Source organism: Pantherophis guttatus, chromosome 5, assembly GCF_059756535.1.
Source record: "Pantherophis guttatus breed Tessera chromosome 5, ASM5975653v1, whole genome shotgun sequence".
NCBI classification, from domain to species: domain Eukaryota; kingdom Metazoa; phylum Chordata; class Lepidosauria; order Squamata; family Colubridae; genus Pantherophis; species Pantherophis guttatus.
The window spans coordinates 130,954,701-130,972,167 of record NC_142067.1 but is presented as its reverse complement, the minus strand read 5'-3'; the positions used below and the strand labels follow the sequence as shown (position 1 = coordinate 130,972,167).

The window sequence follows — 17,467 nt, the reverse complement described above, 5'->3', positions numbered from 1 at the left end:
CTTTGTCTTTCTGAGCAAGGAGGGCAGGGAAAGAGAGGTGCATTATTACTGCCTTTATTTTCTCATCTCAGCGTGAACCTTTAACGCTTCGTGCTTCCTATCGCTGCTTTCTGGTAAGTGCGAGATCTGAGCGAAAACCGTTTGCACAGGAAGCGCCCAAAGGCCGCCCATCCCCACCAAAGGAGGACTTGCCTGAAGTGCACTCGCCACACACAAAGTGTCCCTTGGTCCTTCCGGAGAGGCCGCAGCAGCCGGCATGGAAAGCCCCAAGACAGCCTCCTTCACACAACATCACTTCCCCGGGCTTCTCACAGACCTTGAGAAGAGGAAAGACAAACCTTACAAGGCGAAGAGCTCCGGTCAACGGCTCCTCCTCTCCTTTCTTTGTGAGGGCAAGGGGCTCCTTTTATTTATTTTTGTAAAAAATCAGACAAATTGAGCAGAGGCCTCCACTTTCAACCTCCTTGGAATCCGTGCCAAAGGGAGACCCGTGACAGCCACGCAGCCGGTTTAAAGAAGGAGCTTCCGTGGAGGGTGGGCATCTGTGGCTTCTTGCGGTGGAGAAAAGGAACATTTGCAGACTCTTTCAGTACAGGGAGTCCAATGGATATTTCAACCTACTTGTTCATGTTAAATGTTCAGATTTACAAATAAGAACATGCCTTGACAAGCATTAATTGTCTACTATCAAGTCCAGGGTTGACTCTTAGTGACCACTTAAAATGCATTTTCCCCCACGATAATCTCTCCCTAACTTGGTCTTTCCAATAGTTTTTGGAAAGAGAATTTGCTTGACAAGCATCTTCCTTCCTTACCTGACAAACAGACTCCTTCCTGGCCGTGGCCCCTCGGTCAGACTTCTTGGACAGCTGAGAGACCTCCCCGAGACCCTCATCGGTGCTTTCATAGGGAGACTCCGATCGTTCATCTCCTGGACCATCTGAAATCTAAATGCCACAGGAGGATGAATTAAGAGCTTCTGTGCATTCTGATTTAGCATTGCTTCTGTGAAAATAATATCATTTATTAACCACTTCAGCTCTCCAGGAGATCTCATCACCCCCAGCAAAATTCTTCTCCATCAACTTTCATTTGTGACATGCCTGTTGTGCATTCAGTGGGCGAACATAAACTCTTTCAACTCCTACCCTCAAAATGATGCTATGGAGACTTCAGAGGATCATTAGAACTGCAGAAAAAACAATGGCTACCAACCTGCCTTCCATGGAGGACCTGTGTACTGCACGAGTCAAAAAGAGGGCTGTGAAAATATCTACAGACCCCTCGCACCCTGGACATAAACTGTTTCAACTCCTACCCTCAAAACGACGCTATAGGGCACTGCACACCAGAACAACTAGACACAAGGACAGTTTTTCCCTGAATGCCATCACTCTGCTAAACAAATAATTCCCTCAGCGCTGTCAAACTATTCACTAAGTCTGCACTACTATTAATCTTCTTATCGTTCCCATCACCCATCTCCTCCCACTTATGACTCTATGACTGTTTGTATCCTTACAATTTATATTGATATTGTTTCCGGATTGCTTATTTGTACCCTATGACTATCATTAAGTGTTGCACCTTATGATTCTTGATGAACATATCTTTTCTTTTTATGTACAGAGAGCATATGCACCAAAGACAAATTCTTTGTGTATCCAATCACACTTGGCCAATAAAGAATGCTATTCTCTTCTCTTCTCTTCTCTTCTAATCTAATCTAATCTGATCTAATTCTTAATCTGGATATTTTCCAGAGAACAGGCTGCTTACTTGTGTGTCAACTATGAATTGGTACGTGTGACTTCTATATCTGACCAGCTCTTACTGGGACCTATTAGAGCCGAGACTTTGGCAGGAAGGAAGCCCACGCTTGGGCCTGTCTGTTCAAAACTATGAATTTTCCCTCAGTTTCCCCAACAGATGGGAGTTCTGGAATCTGAGCACTCAACAAACTGAGAATCTGAAGGTGTGCAAGACGCGAGCGTGCAGAGATGACCATTTGAAAAGATTACAGGTAAACAAGCTCGTCTTCAGTGGGAGATCTGGGGGCGCCCTGTTTGTTTGCTACGGGAGATTAACAAATCCAGCCAGGAGGCAGGTCAATGCACTGTTAAGAGAGCACTACTGGCCCAGGAAGCTCTTAAGGAAGGATCCACTGACCAGCTCTGAAGGAAAGGCTTAGCTAGTTGGGATCTTGAGCCAGTGAGTGAGCCTTTGCATGGAAACCCACTTTTTCTGTCCCCATCATAGCAACCCTGCAAGAATGACAAAATGCCTCTATCAGTAGTAGGACTCTGAACACTGGCGACACAGTAGTCGCTTCACATCAGTCATGTGTAGATGGCAATAGGGAAGCTATAAGAGGTGCTAGTTCATGGGTTATTCCAAAGATGCTTGGTTAGGAAGAAACCTGGTTAGAGAGATGTCTCAGTCCTCCAGGTCATGGTTGTCCAAAAAGTGCTTTTTCAAGAGGAAACTGGACTTCCTTTGTTTTTTCCTTGAAGACATTTCACTTCTTATCCAAGAAGCATCTTCAGTTCTGACAGAAGACAGAACAGAAAAATCTTCTTGGATGAGAAGCAAAAAGTCTTCAAGGAAAAACAAAGAGAGTCCAGTTGCCTTTTGGGGGGGGAAAAAAAGCACTTTTGGGACCTGGTTAGAGAATTATCTTATTAATATCTGGAAAAAGTGAGGAGTTCTGCGCACAAAATTTGACCATCTTCCTTGGATGAAAAGAGTGTTTCACTTAAGGACAGAAAACTAAACAGGCCTCCACAAGTACATATTATGCAGTGATTGTCACTGTGCAATAGTGCAAGTCTTCTACTCGGAGGAGAAACTGAAATACGGTTGTCATTTTACACAGGACAAGCAGGACCATCGTCCAGCACACGGGCTCCTTGTGTGATGATCAATACGGCCGCCTGGGCTCATAGATGACACACGGAGGAAAGACACGCAGCCGAGAGAGCGGCTGTTCTCTGCCAATGAGCTTAGTTCCCTGGGGATGAACTTGGTCTCATGAAGTCAAGGACTGCTCAGGTTGAACCTCTTCTTTCTTCTCCTTTGAACGTGGACCATTGCACTCTTGCTCTTACGGTTAAATGGCGGGCAATTATTCTGCTGTCCAGGGCTCAAATAAACACAGTGCAACCGAGGTTCTTATCAAGAGCATCAAGAGGTTGGAAGATGGAGGTGGCTGGTGGAGAAGGCCACACCATTGTAGGTCTACAAGGAGGACATTGAAATCTGTTGGCATGGATTCTAATCTACTACAGGTTGTACTAAGAGAAGACAGCAGTGGTTGAACGGAGCCATGGTTTGCTAAGGGGCAGTTTTTGCAATGTTTCCATTGCAATTTCAAACGGTCACTAAGCAAGTCAAGAATTACCTGCCTGTACCCTTCTCTGTCAATCAGTTTTTTATTGATCTCTGCGTTCTCTTGGACAATGTGATGGAAACGGATCATAGCAGAAACTTCTTTATGCTCTTTGATCAATTGTCCCGTTGCCCTAATCCATGTTTATTACCAATGATCACAAAGGGGAGAGCTGATTCAGGCTAACCGGATTTTATGATCTTTTTGTGGCGGTCATTAAGTGAGCGCCACAGTTTAATGAACCCATTGTTTATTATGGGGAGGTTTTTTTTTGTTTTTTTTTGCTGAAAATAGGAAATAAACTCAGCTTCCAGCAAAAACGTAAATTCTGGTCACGTACCTGAAGGAGACTGCAAACAGCCGTAAACGGGGGACAGCTGCCAAGCTCCCAAAATGTGGGTCACCTGACTCACGGTGGAGGAGGGCGGCCATCAGAATGTCAAATCCAGGTCGTAAACACCTTTTTCAGGGTTTGTTGTAATTTGAATGGTTGCTAAGCAACCGTTGAGGCCTACCTATAAAAATGCTTGCATGGTGTGCTGCAGTTGTATTGCTCCGAGTTCTGAGGTTGCTGAATACAAAAGATATACGCACCACGTGAGCAGGCCCAAAGGACTGTGTGGGGCTCCAAGATACCAAAGGACTGATGCTCCTTTACATCAGAGGGAGCCGTTCGGTTAACAGGCCCAAAGGTTTTTTCCCTCCTTCCTGTCTCAAGCCCTGCACAGGCTTCGTTGCATTTTAGGAGAGAAAACAATCTCAATAACCAGGAAAATGTACTTTTCCTCTCGTTTATACTGCTTGCGACCTGAGGTGAACTGAACATGTTTTCATCTTGCTTTAACTGTGCCAATAGAGCCTGCTTAACTTCTCTCTGTTTTATATTTTTTCATAGAATTACTTCTTCTTCCTAAGCATTTTAAGAGAAGCTTTGGGTGAAATATTTGGGATTAAGCTGCTTTTGGAGAGTCCGAAGGAGTCCCAGCCAGCACCACAAATTTAGAGTTGGCATCAAAGATAGTTGGATGGCTTCAGTCTCCCTGGTCTATTCCATATTTGAAATACTTGCAGCAAACCGCTTCTGTCGGAAAACCCAACTTGAATGTCTCACAATGACATGGGAAACCAAATTCAGGAAAGCTGGAATGAGCTCATCTGACCTCAGTGAAGAGCCACAGCTGAGTTCCCACCAACTTTTCTTCCTCTTTTCCTGGCAGAGATAAACTTACCATGCTGTATTTAAAGAGAAAGGTGAACGGAAGGATTAAGGTGTTTATAAACCACATTAATCTTGTTTCAACCGTTATTTCTTTCCATCGTTTAAAGAAAGCAAGTTTAAGTCAGTTGCATCTTTTTTTTATCTGTCTTCCATTGTTCATTTGCAGTTTACCTCATTCTCCGTTAAGGACGCGGAAGGAGATGAACTTTTGCTATAAGGGAGATGCGAAGATTCTGGTCCCGAGGCCCGATTTCGTTTCTTCAGTGGCTTACAGGCATCGGAAAGACCTGTCGTTGTGGCAAAATAATTGTGATTTACAAAGGGAGCTTAAGAGTCCCAGGGTCTTTCCTTGAAGTCAGAAGCCAACATCGCCTGACTGATGTATCGAGAATTTACAATGTTCTTTTGAGATCCCCCCCAGTGTAGAATGAGAAATATAGAGAAGCAAATATAGACACAATTAAGAATAGTTAAGAAATAATAATGTAGCTTGTTTGCAATCTAGCATTCAATGGGTATCCCCACCTTCTCCTAAAGATGTGACATGGATGGATTTGGTCAATAATCTGTTATTGATGTAGTAGATTTGCAAATAATTTTTACAAATTAAATACTCACAAGGACTAATACGACTATCTATCCATCTGTCTCTGTCTATCTACGGTATTTGTCTCTTTATCTCTATCCATCTGTCTTTGCTTATGTCTGTCTATCTATGTATTCATCTCTGTTTATATATCCATCATCCATCCATTCTTCTATCTTCATCTGTCTATCTCTATCATCTACCAATAAAATCTCTCCCTCCCTCTCAGCTTCCCTATCTGCCCATCTAGTTGCAGAAGAGAGTTCCATTTACCAATTCTAAGAATCCTGCAGGGTTTTCCCATCCATTCCTGATCGGTTCTCTAAATGTGGTTCATGAGAGCCAGAGGCTCCCTCTGCGTAGGGAGGCTAAAGTGAGGGGGGCAAAGGGGTAACCATTTAGGACCCCCGTCTTCAGCAAATAGAAGGTGTGTCCTGCTTCTCAAGCTTACAGCCCCATTCGAATGGTGCCACGGCTCACTTCCCAAAGTCCAGCAGCCACGTTAAACCACGGAACGTAGAACCTTTTTAAGAGGCTATAAGAGGCATCAGGCTTGTTCTGACTAACTTACCTGACTGCTTCTTTTGTGAGGTTTCTGTGACTTTAGCAGAGTTTGTTTTCGCTGTTTTGTCATTGCTTCTCTCCCTCTGTTATAAAAAATGGGGAAAAAAGGAAAAGAGAAAATGAAATAATAATAAAAAAATAAGAGCCTTCCTAATTTAGATATAGAAAGAAATTAATGGAAGACAATAATCACCTCATTGAAACAGACTCTAAATAAAAACATTATCTTTAAAACAGTCATTTAATTTTAAAATAATGGGTTTAAAATTAGGACTTTTAAGACTTCCGCGATAGGACAATTAGAACTTTCATTTAAAATCCCCACCGGGGAACCATATTTTTTTCTGAACATAATGTTTAGTTAGTTAATCGGGTGTAAGTTTGGAAAAACAGGTTACTAAGCAAACATGAGTTTTACTTGAAAGTTAAAAACAAATTTAATAGCAGCCCCTCCAACTGAAAAGGACGTAAGCCTTTGACTGGCAACTGGCTGACCGTTCAGAGTTATGACGCTCTTTATCTCATTTCCGGCTGTCAAAATGTCCCGCCTCACCCTACCAGGCCCATGGCTGCCTTTTGGCTGCTTGGCAACCAGCTCACGTTTACGGCCAGTTGCAGCATCTTGCGGTCACGAGGCTGAGGTTTGTCAGTTGTAAAATGGGGTCCGGTCACAGGGGGGCTTCAACTTACAACTGAACTTCTGTTCCCAATAGCATTCGTAGGTCGAGAAATGCGTATAAAGGGTAGTGTTGTTATCAAAGTTTCCTATGAGGATGGCTAGGGTGTTATGCGCAAAGGTTTTCGGGTTTTTTTTTACCCAATCAGTTCATAGATACCTGTGGACAGGTAACTTACCCATAAAAGCAGTTCATCAAGTCACCTTCTGTACAGAACAACCTAAGTCTGTGACGTCTATGGAGTTTCTCAGTCATCCAGGCCAGAGTAGTCGAAAAGGTGCCCTTTTTTTTCCTTGGAGACGTTTCGCTTCTCAGCCAAGAAGTTTCTTCGGTTCTGACTGGATGGTTTCATTCCCCACCATCCGGTCAGAGCTGAAGAAGCTTCTTGGACGAGAAGCAAAACGCCTTCAAAGGAAACGCAGAAAGTCCAGTTGCCTCTTGTGACTAAATGTGTGACTTCTAACAGGGTCCCTGACAAATGGCCTCATCCCTGTTGCTTTGCCAAAGGACACAAGGAAAGGCCTCCAGGAGAAGGGCGTTAAGAAATCATGCTCACTACATGCTGGGATCTCTGAGTGATGCAAGGGACAGATAGGTGGGGGCTGACTTTTCTTCCCACGGATTAAGGTGAGTGCACAAACGGAAGCTATAATCTACTCAGGAATTCATTAAAACTGAGAACCCAACGGTGAGGTCGATACAAGATGCTAAACGCAACTATTTTATCATCTCTAAGACCTAACGTTCATGTTTCTTTTAACAACAGTTGACACGCCTTACCTGTCTATCATGTGGCAAAGGGGTAAGAAAAAGAAAAACACAACATTTTAAAGTGCTAATAATGTTGCACATAAGTTCACAACATAGGCATTCAAATGAGAATACCTATACGAGACAATTCTGCTGGATCTTTAACATTTCTGGATGCATGAATTGTTGCTTCCACAACTGTTCTTCAATTTATTTGAAACTAAATATGTGAAGTGTTGGATGCAAATATATAACTAGTTCAAGATGAAAAAAAACCCCCAAAAACCTACGACTGGCTATCTCAAAAGTACAGCCGAAAGGGCATTTTATCTCCTTTTACAGATGAAACCCCCCACAGATTCCGACGGGCAGTTGCTTTTCTGTCTCAGCTGCTCACTTGTACCTCTGTTATCATTGTGGAAGGAAGATTCAGAAAAGAGACCCACAAATGCAAGATATGGAATCAAAGATGCTTTTACGCGCACTGTATATAGTTCGATGTTTTAAAACGAGCTCTCCGGTTAACCATTCATTTAATGGGTCAATCCATCCATCGATCACTCCATCCAATTAAATCCCCCGCTCCAATGAAGCCGAAGGCTATTGTGACTGAGCAAAGTCAAAAAATAATCACACTGGTTGCCACCACGGCACACCCAAATAAGCCAAGAACATAATTACCTTCTGATAATTCTTCTTATCCATTCTCAGCCTTTTTCTAGGTGCTTCTTGAACTTCAAAATCTTCTGTGGGTTTCCTTGTCCTCTTTACAGGTTTCCTTTTATTTCCATATAAGTTACCTTGGAGTAGGGATGGGGAGACTTATATGAAAAAAGTCTGAAGCTCATTTAGAAATTATCTCCAACCAAAGCAGTTACGTTACTGTTCTAACACAGCCGGATAATGTTTATTAACCCTAAACATCTTGTGACTCCCACCTTCTCTTATTAAAACTAGCTTTGCAGTAGACACCTACCACAGCTGACCTTATCTACAAAAACATCCTACACCTATCTGTATATTTAATATTAATTTCTCGTTTCAATTTATAATGGCTCTACAACCAGGAGTTTTGCTTTGAAGTAACTTCTTTTAAGAAGCACGCTAATGGTGTATAAAGCAATTATCCCATTTTCTGATATTACGATGTGATAGAACATCACCCCTAAGGCTGGGAAAACATAAAGCAATACAGGTGTTAAGTGAATTTGTTTTATATAAAGACCAAGGGGAGAGGAACATTTTAGATAAAGACCGTGGAAAAAAAAAGATTTTTAAGTACCTTGCATATTTATATCTGAAACCAGCGGGTCTGAGTAAAACCCATTTGAAACAATCAAGTTCTATGTTACAAACTTTCAGAGGATCACAACTAGTTTCACTAATTCTTTATAAGTAAAGCTTCTATTCCCTACCCCTCAAATCCCCTATTCGAATATCCCAAAATTTTCTAATTACTGTTTATTATTCCCCAATTATACTTTTTAGCCTAGGGCCAAATTTCTATTGCTTAATTTGTAGCCACAGAACAAGTCAAGATTCTTCTGCTGGTAATTAAATTTTCAAGCCTCAAAACAGATCTTGCTATCCTATAAACACGTTTCTTTTAAAAAATGCGTGGATAACTCTTCGCTTCCACATGCCACTCAGTGGTGAAGTTTAAATTTATTGGGAAAAGCTAGGACGTAGGCCAGGATTTTGACATAAAACTGTATTGACGTGCAAAAACGGTCTTTCACAGATCCCTAAATGTGCCCAAGCCTGAAAGTCCTCTTCTATAGGTGTAACAAACTGAGGAAGCAAGATTCATTTTAATTGGACCGTAAGAAGAAACTACCATAAAGCTGGACAGAATTTTGTACTACAGCACTCAAATATTTAATTCAAGATCCATAAAAACGCTAAAACTGAAGGAGCACAACATTTGAGAAAAAGATATTATTGAGCAGTTACATGAAAGGCACACTTAAGTAAGGGTTACTTAGTTTAAAATCAGTATTACACGGCACAAATTTAAATTACTTCTGGATCTTGATCTTCGTTTAGCTGATCCTTGAAAGACTTGACGCTTGGCCTTGCTCAAACTCCTCTGGGCTGAACCTTGAGAGATACAGAATGTTGTGTAGTCTTTTTTGTTTGTTTTTAAAACCGACACCCACATTTTATACATTGAGACAAAGCATTCAACTTTCCCCACAGGTTGTCATTTCACACACAAATAACAAAACTGACTATAATTTTTAATACATATTGTCCAAAATTGAGAAACCTTTCCAACACACTCTCATTCTTCTCATTGTCCAAAGCAGCAACCTGATATCTTAAAATTTCTGTTATAGTCCAACAACGTTATAAAGACTATAATATTAATACTGAGAAACAAAAATATGGCTTTTTTTTTTTTTGCCTTTAGGCATATCCACTCTTCCAAACCTGTAGCTCATCAGGATATTAAGCTAAACGCTTTATAAAAATGGAGATCTGGCCAGATTCCCGCAGATTCTAACAATCTTCTCCACCGGTGTCAGTCCTGGAAACGTTTTAAGCGTTGGGTGTTTCTTCACATCCACAGATCTTAATTATTGCAAACCCAGGGACACAGATTCAACCTCCACTTCAACTTTAAAAACAAGAGTTACGCTTAAGAGTGAATGTTTTAAATTTAAAAATTCTAGCTTAATTTCTTTCTAATCTCCGTAATTCTCATTTCGTCGACAGCGATACAGGTGGCGGCTGCTTAGAGACAGGAAGGGAATGAGGACACCAGCATATCTACAATAGATTTACACAGAGCAACTTCGCAGAACAATGACCAAGAAATGTAGACATGATTGACTCTTCTGGTTTAAATTTAAAAAAGAAAAAGAAAAAAAGGACTGCATTCACTGCTTAATCAGCACAACATCCCAAAAATTAGAAACGGAAACAGTGAAAGCTGATCTTCCCTACAGGCTGAGAACCGTGTGCTTAATTAAACATGACTACATATATTAAAACTTTTAGTTAGAGTATACTAGCACAGTTTTACGTTTACCAGTGTCTTCTTCACATTTGGGAGAGGTCACTATGGCAAATTTTGTGTTATAGCGTGTTTTCTGTTTTTCACTAAGCATGTTCCACTGTGACTCCAGCAGCTCTTCGATTTCGTCGCAAGAGGCATCGGGGTGCTCAGCCACCACCTGGGCGGAACAGACACGAATGAGAGAGAGAAAAGAGCCCGGGTCCCCCCCGCCCAGCTTCAAAGAAATCTCAAAAATTTCTCTGGAGGTTTTTTGTTGTTTTTTTTTATTTTCATTTATTTATTATTTTAACTTTTTAAACTTTTGTCAGATGACGGACGTGTCCCAAAAGTGTTTTTTTTTTTTTCAAAAGGCAGCAGGATTTTCTTGGTTTCCCCCTTGGTGGCTGCAAGGAAGTGAAGCGTCTTCAAGGGGAAAAAAACCTGAGGAAGTCCAGCTGCCTTTTGAAAAAGCTCCTCTGGGACAACCATGATGGAGAATCCTCCCCACAGACACGCGGGACGTGCAATGATCCCAAGCAGGCAGGAACTCAACTTGCCATTGTACAGTACAAGTTAATCCTCCAGTTACCACCGCAATTGAGCCCAAAATTTATGTCAAGCCAAATGAAGTATTTGTTAGTGAGTTTTGCCCCATTTTATGACCTTTCTTGCCACTGCAGTGGTTCAATTGGAAACACAGTTAAGTGAATCCGGCTTCCCCACTGACCCGGCTTGCCAGAAGGTAGAAAAGGGGATCATCCCGGGACGTCTGTCATAAATAGAAACCAGTTGCCAAGGGCCTGCATTCTGATCACATGACCAGGGGGGAGGCTGCAAAGGTCATCCGTGTGAAAAAACAGCCACAAGTCACTTTTTTCAGTGACGTAATGTTGAAGGGTCACTAAATGAACTGTTGTTAAGTCTACGACTACCTGTAGCTAAAAATGGTCTATTTTAAAAGTTTTCTCCAAGTTTTTTTTTTTAATCTTCTGATTCTCCTACAGGACCCAGATCTTCTGCACACTTTAAATGTCCTGCATCTCCATTAATAGAAGAGACACAAACAGCTCAAAAACAATGGCAAGGGGGGGGGGGGATTTCAGGTGTGCAAATACATCGTCATGCAACTGGCAGATAAACACACAATTATGGCTGCTCGTTTAGTGGCCGTTTGAATTTACGACAGCCCACCCCAGAGGTACTGATAACCCAGTATGCAACAAAATTTCATTTTAATGTATACCGATTAGTGCACATTCAAAGTGATAAAGTTTCTATTTCTATTTCTATTCTATTCTATTCCTATTCCTATTCTTCAGTTCCAAAATCCACCCCCCCCCCCCCAAAATCATCCAACTGTCAGTGTTTACAGCTGTCTATCTCTCAATTTAAAGGGAACTCTTTCTTAGGCCTGCTCTCTTCAGAAGGATGATTGCAAAGCTCCTTAGACCCTGGGTGGATGAGAGCAAAGTGCCTGAGAAGGGGACGAAGGGGTTCGGGCTCTGTGGCCCTTAAGGGACCTGGAAAAGAAAAGGAGGGAAGCCTCACGATACGGATTCTGAGGACACAAACCTCATCTCGGTGCTTCTGGCAAAACACCAGGAACTGAGGGGCTCCATCGCTTTTCCGATTCCGGGGAGCGTAGGGAATCGCCTTCTTCCGCCCGAAAGGGGACCCCGCCGTGCCTCCTCTCTCCTCCAGGTTTCTTTCGGGAGGGGTGCTCAGGACGGGCTTGGGGGCGAAGTCTTCCGATTCACTCGTGCAAAGCGACTTGGTCCTTCTCCCCCTTTTGGCCGGGACGTCGTATTCTTTGCTGGATTTCAGAGTCTGAGAAAGGTCTTCGTCCGAATAAATCTTATCCATCTCTTCCAAGGACTTAACCGCCAGTCCGGCTTCCTTGGCCACCTGGGGGTTGAGGACTGGCCTGCCCCTGACGTAGATGAAGGTGTACTTGGCTTTCCTTTCCTCCAGGGACATGGAGAGGGCGTCTTTCGACTGCTTGACCCCCATCTCCCACTGGGGACGCAGCTTCCCTGAAACCGGTTTGAGCATCTGCAGGAAAAACGTAAAACAAAGACAAAAGAGGTCATGGAGACCAACACCTGAAAAGCCCTACCTGGGGAATCTTGAACAACCCCCCCCCCATTTTCTCTCTTCGTATCAAGGCTTAACAAAACGCTTTTCGCAAGCAGCTAAAACAGCCCAACAATTAAATTAGCCAGCCCGAAACAGCACAGAGGAAGGTTACCTTTATTTTCTCTGCTTTGCTAATGGAATGCTTTGCACTTTCCTGGCACAATTCTTCAAACTGCTCCTCTCCTTTGAACGCTACCAGGCTTTTTTCAAACACCCAGGCTCGCTCTGGTGCATCCCCAAAAAACTGTACGTGATACTGGCGAAAACTCTTTTTCTGTCCTGAAAATATAGACAATTCGGAGTCTTAGCTTAACAGAGCCACACGGAAAGATGGAGTAACACTGGACTGTAGGAAGTTAAATTTTTCCCAACATGTTTGCCGAGTTTAATACCCGCTTGGCATCCTAGAGATGGGTGGGTTTCTCTGTTCTTGGTAATGGCCAGGATGGAGGCGGCATTTGGAGAGCTGAAATCCAACCATTGGAAGAATAACCAGATCGAGAAAGGCAGGGAATGGCTCCACCTAACCTGCGACAGCATAAAAACTCTTGGCTTATTGAGCTGCCGGAGGTCAGCCGTTCTGGTGAAGAATTATCTCTTGGCTTAGCACCGGGTTGTGGATTCAGCAAGACCACAGCTTGTTCAACAAGCTAGTAAAGCAAAATAAAATGTAGTGTGAAGTGTGAATCCACCCTGTCTCACCCATGTCGGCTGTCCTGGCTTATTAATGTAAAGCAAAACCAAAGCATTTCTGAAAGAGGTCGTTTAATTAACGAACACGTGAATCGGCCCATGTCCAAGCTTGCTTCTTTCAAGCAAGTGGAAGAGAAGCCCTGACTTCTCCCACCTCTGGCATCGCTCCCCAAAAAGCCATTACGCCATTTAGGCCCTCGCGAAGGGCCTTGCGAGGGTCAGCTGGGCCTTCCGCTCTTCAGAAAGCTACCTGGTTTTACAGGTGTTGGTGCTATCGTTAACACCCCAAAACAAAACCAGGTGGATCTGCCATAAAGAAATCACAAGGCTGGTACAGTCACCGTAGTGGAAGAAGCTTAAGCGTATTTTAAAACGGTTTACAGGTAGTCCTCAACTTATGACCAGCGTTCAAAGTTATGGCGGTCTCGGAAAGGGTGCTTTACAGCCTGAATAGCACTTACGGTCATTGCAAAATGTCTCTCTCTCTCTCTCACACACACACACCCTACAAAGGTGGGGAGACTTGGCAGCCAGCTCACATTTATGACTGGATGCAATGTCCTGCGGCCACATGACTGCGATTTGCAAAAATAATAATAATTTTTTTTTTTTGCCAGTTTCTGGGAGTTTGTCGCCCGTTTCCAGCAAAAAGACATCCGTTTGACACAAGGGTGTCAAACTTGATTTCATTAAGGGCCACATCACGGTTGCGTTTGACCTCTGGGGGCCACAGTAGACGTGGCCAGCTTGACGTCACTCGTGTTGGGGGCACCTATGGTGGCCAAATGCTAAGGCCAGGCTTCCCTCAGACTCTCCTTCACTCTCATTATATTCCTTCCTTTTCTTTTCCTTCCCTCTTCATTCTCCTTCCTTCTTCCTTCCCATCTTCCCTTCTTTTCTTTTGTCTTTCCTCTTTCCCTTTCCCCTTTCCTGTCCCTTCTTGCATGCTCAAATGCAAAAGGGGAAACATTTCTCATTTTGTTTTTAGTGTGTTCTGCTAGCCCTCTGCCAGCAAAAAACGCCCGAGCTCCATTGTCGCTGGCAGAGTGTTGCGGAAGGCCGTCGTGGCCTGAAGACGGAGCTTGGGAGGGTGGCGCACAGCCCTCCTGAGCTCCACTTTCGCTGGCAGAGGCACCGGGGCCGGTCCTTTGCTGTCTCTGGGGCAGCCCTGCGGGCCAGGTCTAAGCACCCTGCGGGCCAGATCCAGCGCATGGGCCTCGGGTTTGACACCCCTGGTTTGAGAGAACGGATTTGCTCAACGTTGGTGTGATTCGCTTAATGACTGCTGTAAACATGATTGGAAGATCAGGTCCGGTCGTGTGGGTGCCTCAACTTATGACCACCACAATGCATGACTGAAATTCCACTCCCAATTCTGGAGGTTAGTAATTACATTACCTGTAATGTGCATTTAAAAGTTGCACCCAATTCTGCCTTCGTTAAAGCCAATGCAAATGTTTCAAGTAAAGGACGATCTGTTGACTTCCCTTCTTCTTGGATTCCACTGGGTGGGTGACTGCCTGAGACCAGGAGCGGCCTAAAAGGAAGACGCCCCTCCCCCCACCCCCTCCCCCTCCCCCAAAGGACCTACCGTTGAGCTTGGTGAAGGAATGGAGCAGAGGGTCGGTGGAGATCATGCACGGCCACCACGGGTATCCGGTCACCTTGGACCAGACCACGTCTCCCACGCTGTACTTCAGCAGGAGGGTTTTGTCCTCCTTTCCAGTCACCAGAGGAGCTTCTTCTTCTTCTTCTTCTTCTTCTTCAGCAGAAATCTTTAGGGGGGGAGGGGAGGGGAAAGGAAACACACCCAAATTCTAGCAATGAGAAAGAAAACTTTCACAGTTGAACAAGCACGAAACTCCATCATGGCTTATTATGAAGAGCAGCATGATGGGCTTCCGTCTTAATTTCCAACCTGGAAAGTGATACTTTATTTATTTATTTATTTACAAATATTTATATGCCGTCCTTCTCCCAAAGGACTCAGGGCGGCGAACACAAGTTAAAACATACAATAATGAAGGAAAATCCTAATTAAAACTAATTAAAACAGAGACAAATAAATAATAAAACCCAAGAATCAGAATCAGCCCATTTGTTGAAACAGTCAAGTTTTTAGGCCTCAACTTTGCCTACTTTAAGCCTCCTTTGCTTCAGGAACTTCCAGGGTGGCTCTAAATTAGCCAATTCCTAAGCCAAATGGAACCCTCGATGTTGCAGTTCTGCCTACGTTTCTCCAGATCATACAGGGACACATGTGAAGCCCCCTTGGAGATGACCGTTTTTAGGAGGGCTCAGTAGCTGCAATCCTTTTGAGAAGGGCACCAGTAGGTCAAGTGAATTGTGGGGTGGGAAACTAGGAGTGACCCATAACGGGGTTAAGGACTGGGCTCCATTGCCATGATGAAGCTGGACCGTGTCTTATTGGCAGAAATGCATGGACAAGCCGTAACAATCCTAACAATAGTCAGTGATGTTTGGCGCCATCACTGACTATTGGGGGCGAATCATTGGCCCCCACGGAGAGGGCGCGCAACTTGGGCGTCCTCCTGGATTCACGGCTGTCTTTAGAAGAGCACCTGACGGCCGTGACTGGGAGGATTTTTCATCAGGTTCGCCTGATTCGCCAGTTGCGTCCCTTTCTGGATCGGGACTCGTTACGCACGGTCACTCATGCCCTCGTCACCTCCCGCCTGGACTATTGTAACGCTCTCTACATGGGGCTTCCCTTGAGGAGCACCTGGAGGCTCCAACTGGCGCAGAGTGCAGCCGCGCGGGTGATAATGGGAGCGACATGGCGTTCCCATGTAACACCCCTCCTGCGTGAGCTGCACTGGCTCCCGGTGGTCTTCCGGGTGCGCTTCAAGGTTTTGGTTACCACCTTTAAAGCGCTCCATGGCTCAGGACCTGGGTACTTGCGGGACCGCCTACTACCACCAATAGCCTCCCATCGGCCGGTACGCTCCCATAGAGAGGGGCTCCTCCGGGTGCCGTCGGCCAAACAATGCCGACTGGCGGCCCCCAGGCAGAGAGCCTTCTCTGTGGGGGCACCTACTATCTGGAACGAGCTCCCCCCAGAGATACGGAGGATCCCGGATCTGCGCACCTTCCGCCGCGCTTTAAAGACCTTATTATTTCACCAGGCGGGCCTGGCCTAATTTTCTCCCTCTTTTATAAAAGATTTTTAATTTTTAAATATCTTTTAGTATTTTATATATTCAATTTTAAAATTGGTTTTAAATAGTTTGGGGTTTTAAATTTGTCTGGGCCAAAATTATTTAATTTGATTTTAATTCTACTTTTAAATTTTGTATGTATGTGTTTTATTGTTTGGCTGTGCACTGCCCTGAGTCCTTCGGGAGTAGGGCGGTATAGAAATCAAAATAAATAAATAAATAAATAAATAAATAAATAAATAAATAAGCAGGAACCTTATTTATTTTATTTTTATTTTTTGATTTGTATACCGCCCTACTCCCGAAGGACTCAGGGCGGTGAACAGCCAACAATAAAATACATAAATACACAAAATTTAAAAACCCGATAAAATCAAATTAAACTTTTTGGCCCAGACAAATTAAAATACCCCAATAATTTAAAAACAGATTAAAATTTACATATTTTAAAAAGGGAAGAGATCAGGCCAAGCCCGCTTGATGGAATAAAAAGGTCTTCACAGCACGGCGGAAGGAGTGCAGATCCGGGATCCTCCGTATCTCTGGGGGGAGCTCATTCCAGATAGTAGGTGCCCCCACAGAGAAGGCTCTCCGCCTGGGGGCCGCCAGTCGACACTGTTTGGCTGACGGCACCCGGAGGAGCCCCTCTCTATGAGAGCGTACTGGCTGGTGGGAGGCTATTGGTGGTAGTAGGTGGTCCCGTAAATAACCAGGCCCTAAGCCATGGAGCGCTTTAAAGGTGGTAACCAAAACCTGGAAAGCACGTGCGTATTTAACGTGGGAAACTACCGGACACGCTTATTAAATCTAACTTTCTTCTCACAGGCATTTTCCAAGCAGCAGTGAATTTACATGCAACCTGTTACCTTTGCATTGTGTTCAAAAACGTTTCCGGCCTCTGAATACAAATACATTCCGACTGCAACCCCATCCAAACAAGCCCAAATCAAAGATCTCATTTCCTATAGTGCCTCTTTCATGCCTTGGAGGTCCCAGGTGTTCTCCCTCATGCAACTTATTATCGAACTTGGACTGCATTCGATGGCAGCGACGGTTTCCTTGGAATCGGCTAGCAAGAAGGAACCATGAACTCAATTCATGGCCCTCCAATACGCACTTCTGGCAAACAGAACCCTTTCAGGAGAGGGTGAGCACCGCATGGGATGAGACGCATCCGTGTGAAAGTGTATGTGGGCTGACATTTTAGGAGTCCAACAGCCTTACACCCTCTGGAGATGGTCTCACAGAAACGACCTACATCATTATAAAACTGT

At 44.0% G+C, this 17,467-nt stretch overlaps 1 protein-coding gene across 3 annotated transcripts in view; it reads right to left on the bottom strand.

Annotated features, from left to right (window-relative positions):
• The window catches only part of NSD2 (nuclear receptor binding SET domain protein 2), a 44,425-nt gene that overhangs the window by 11,078 nt on the left and 15,880 nt on the right, over nt 1-17,467 (bottom strand). For all 3 annotated transcript variants that reach the window (XM_034415961.3, XM_087895618.1, XM_034415951.3), the window contains exons 3-12: nt 14,606-14,789; nt 12,434-12,600; nt 11,758-12,237; nt 10,219-10,363; nt 9,207-9,284; nt 7,866-7,984; nt 5,765-5,840; nt 4,779-4,894; nt 816-947; nt 193-316 (exon numbers count right to left, since the gene is read on the bottom strand). In XM_034415961.3, coding sequence (XP_034271852.3) covers nt 193-316; nt 816-947; nt 4,779-4,894; nt 5,765-5,840; nt 7,866-7,984; nt 9,207-9,284; nt 10,219-10,363; nt 11,758-12,237; nt 12,434-12,600; nt 14,606-14,789 — 1,621 coding nt within the window. The remainder of the gene's footprint in view (nt 1-192; nt 317-815; nt 948-4,778; nt 4,895-5,764; nt 5,841-7,865; nt 7,985-9,206; nt 9,285-10,218; nt 10,364-11,757; nt 12,238-12,433; nt 12,601-14,605; nt 14,790-17,467) is intronic.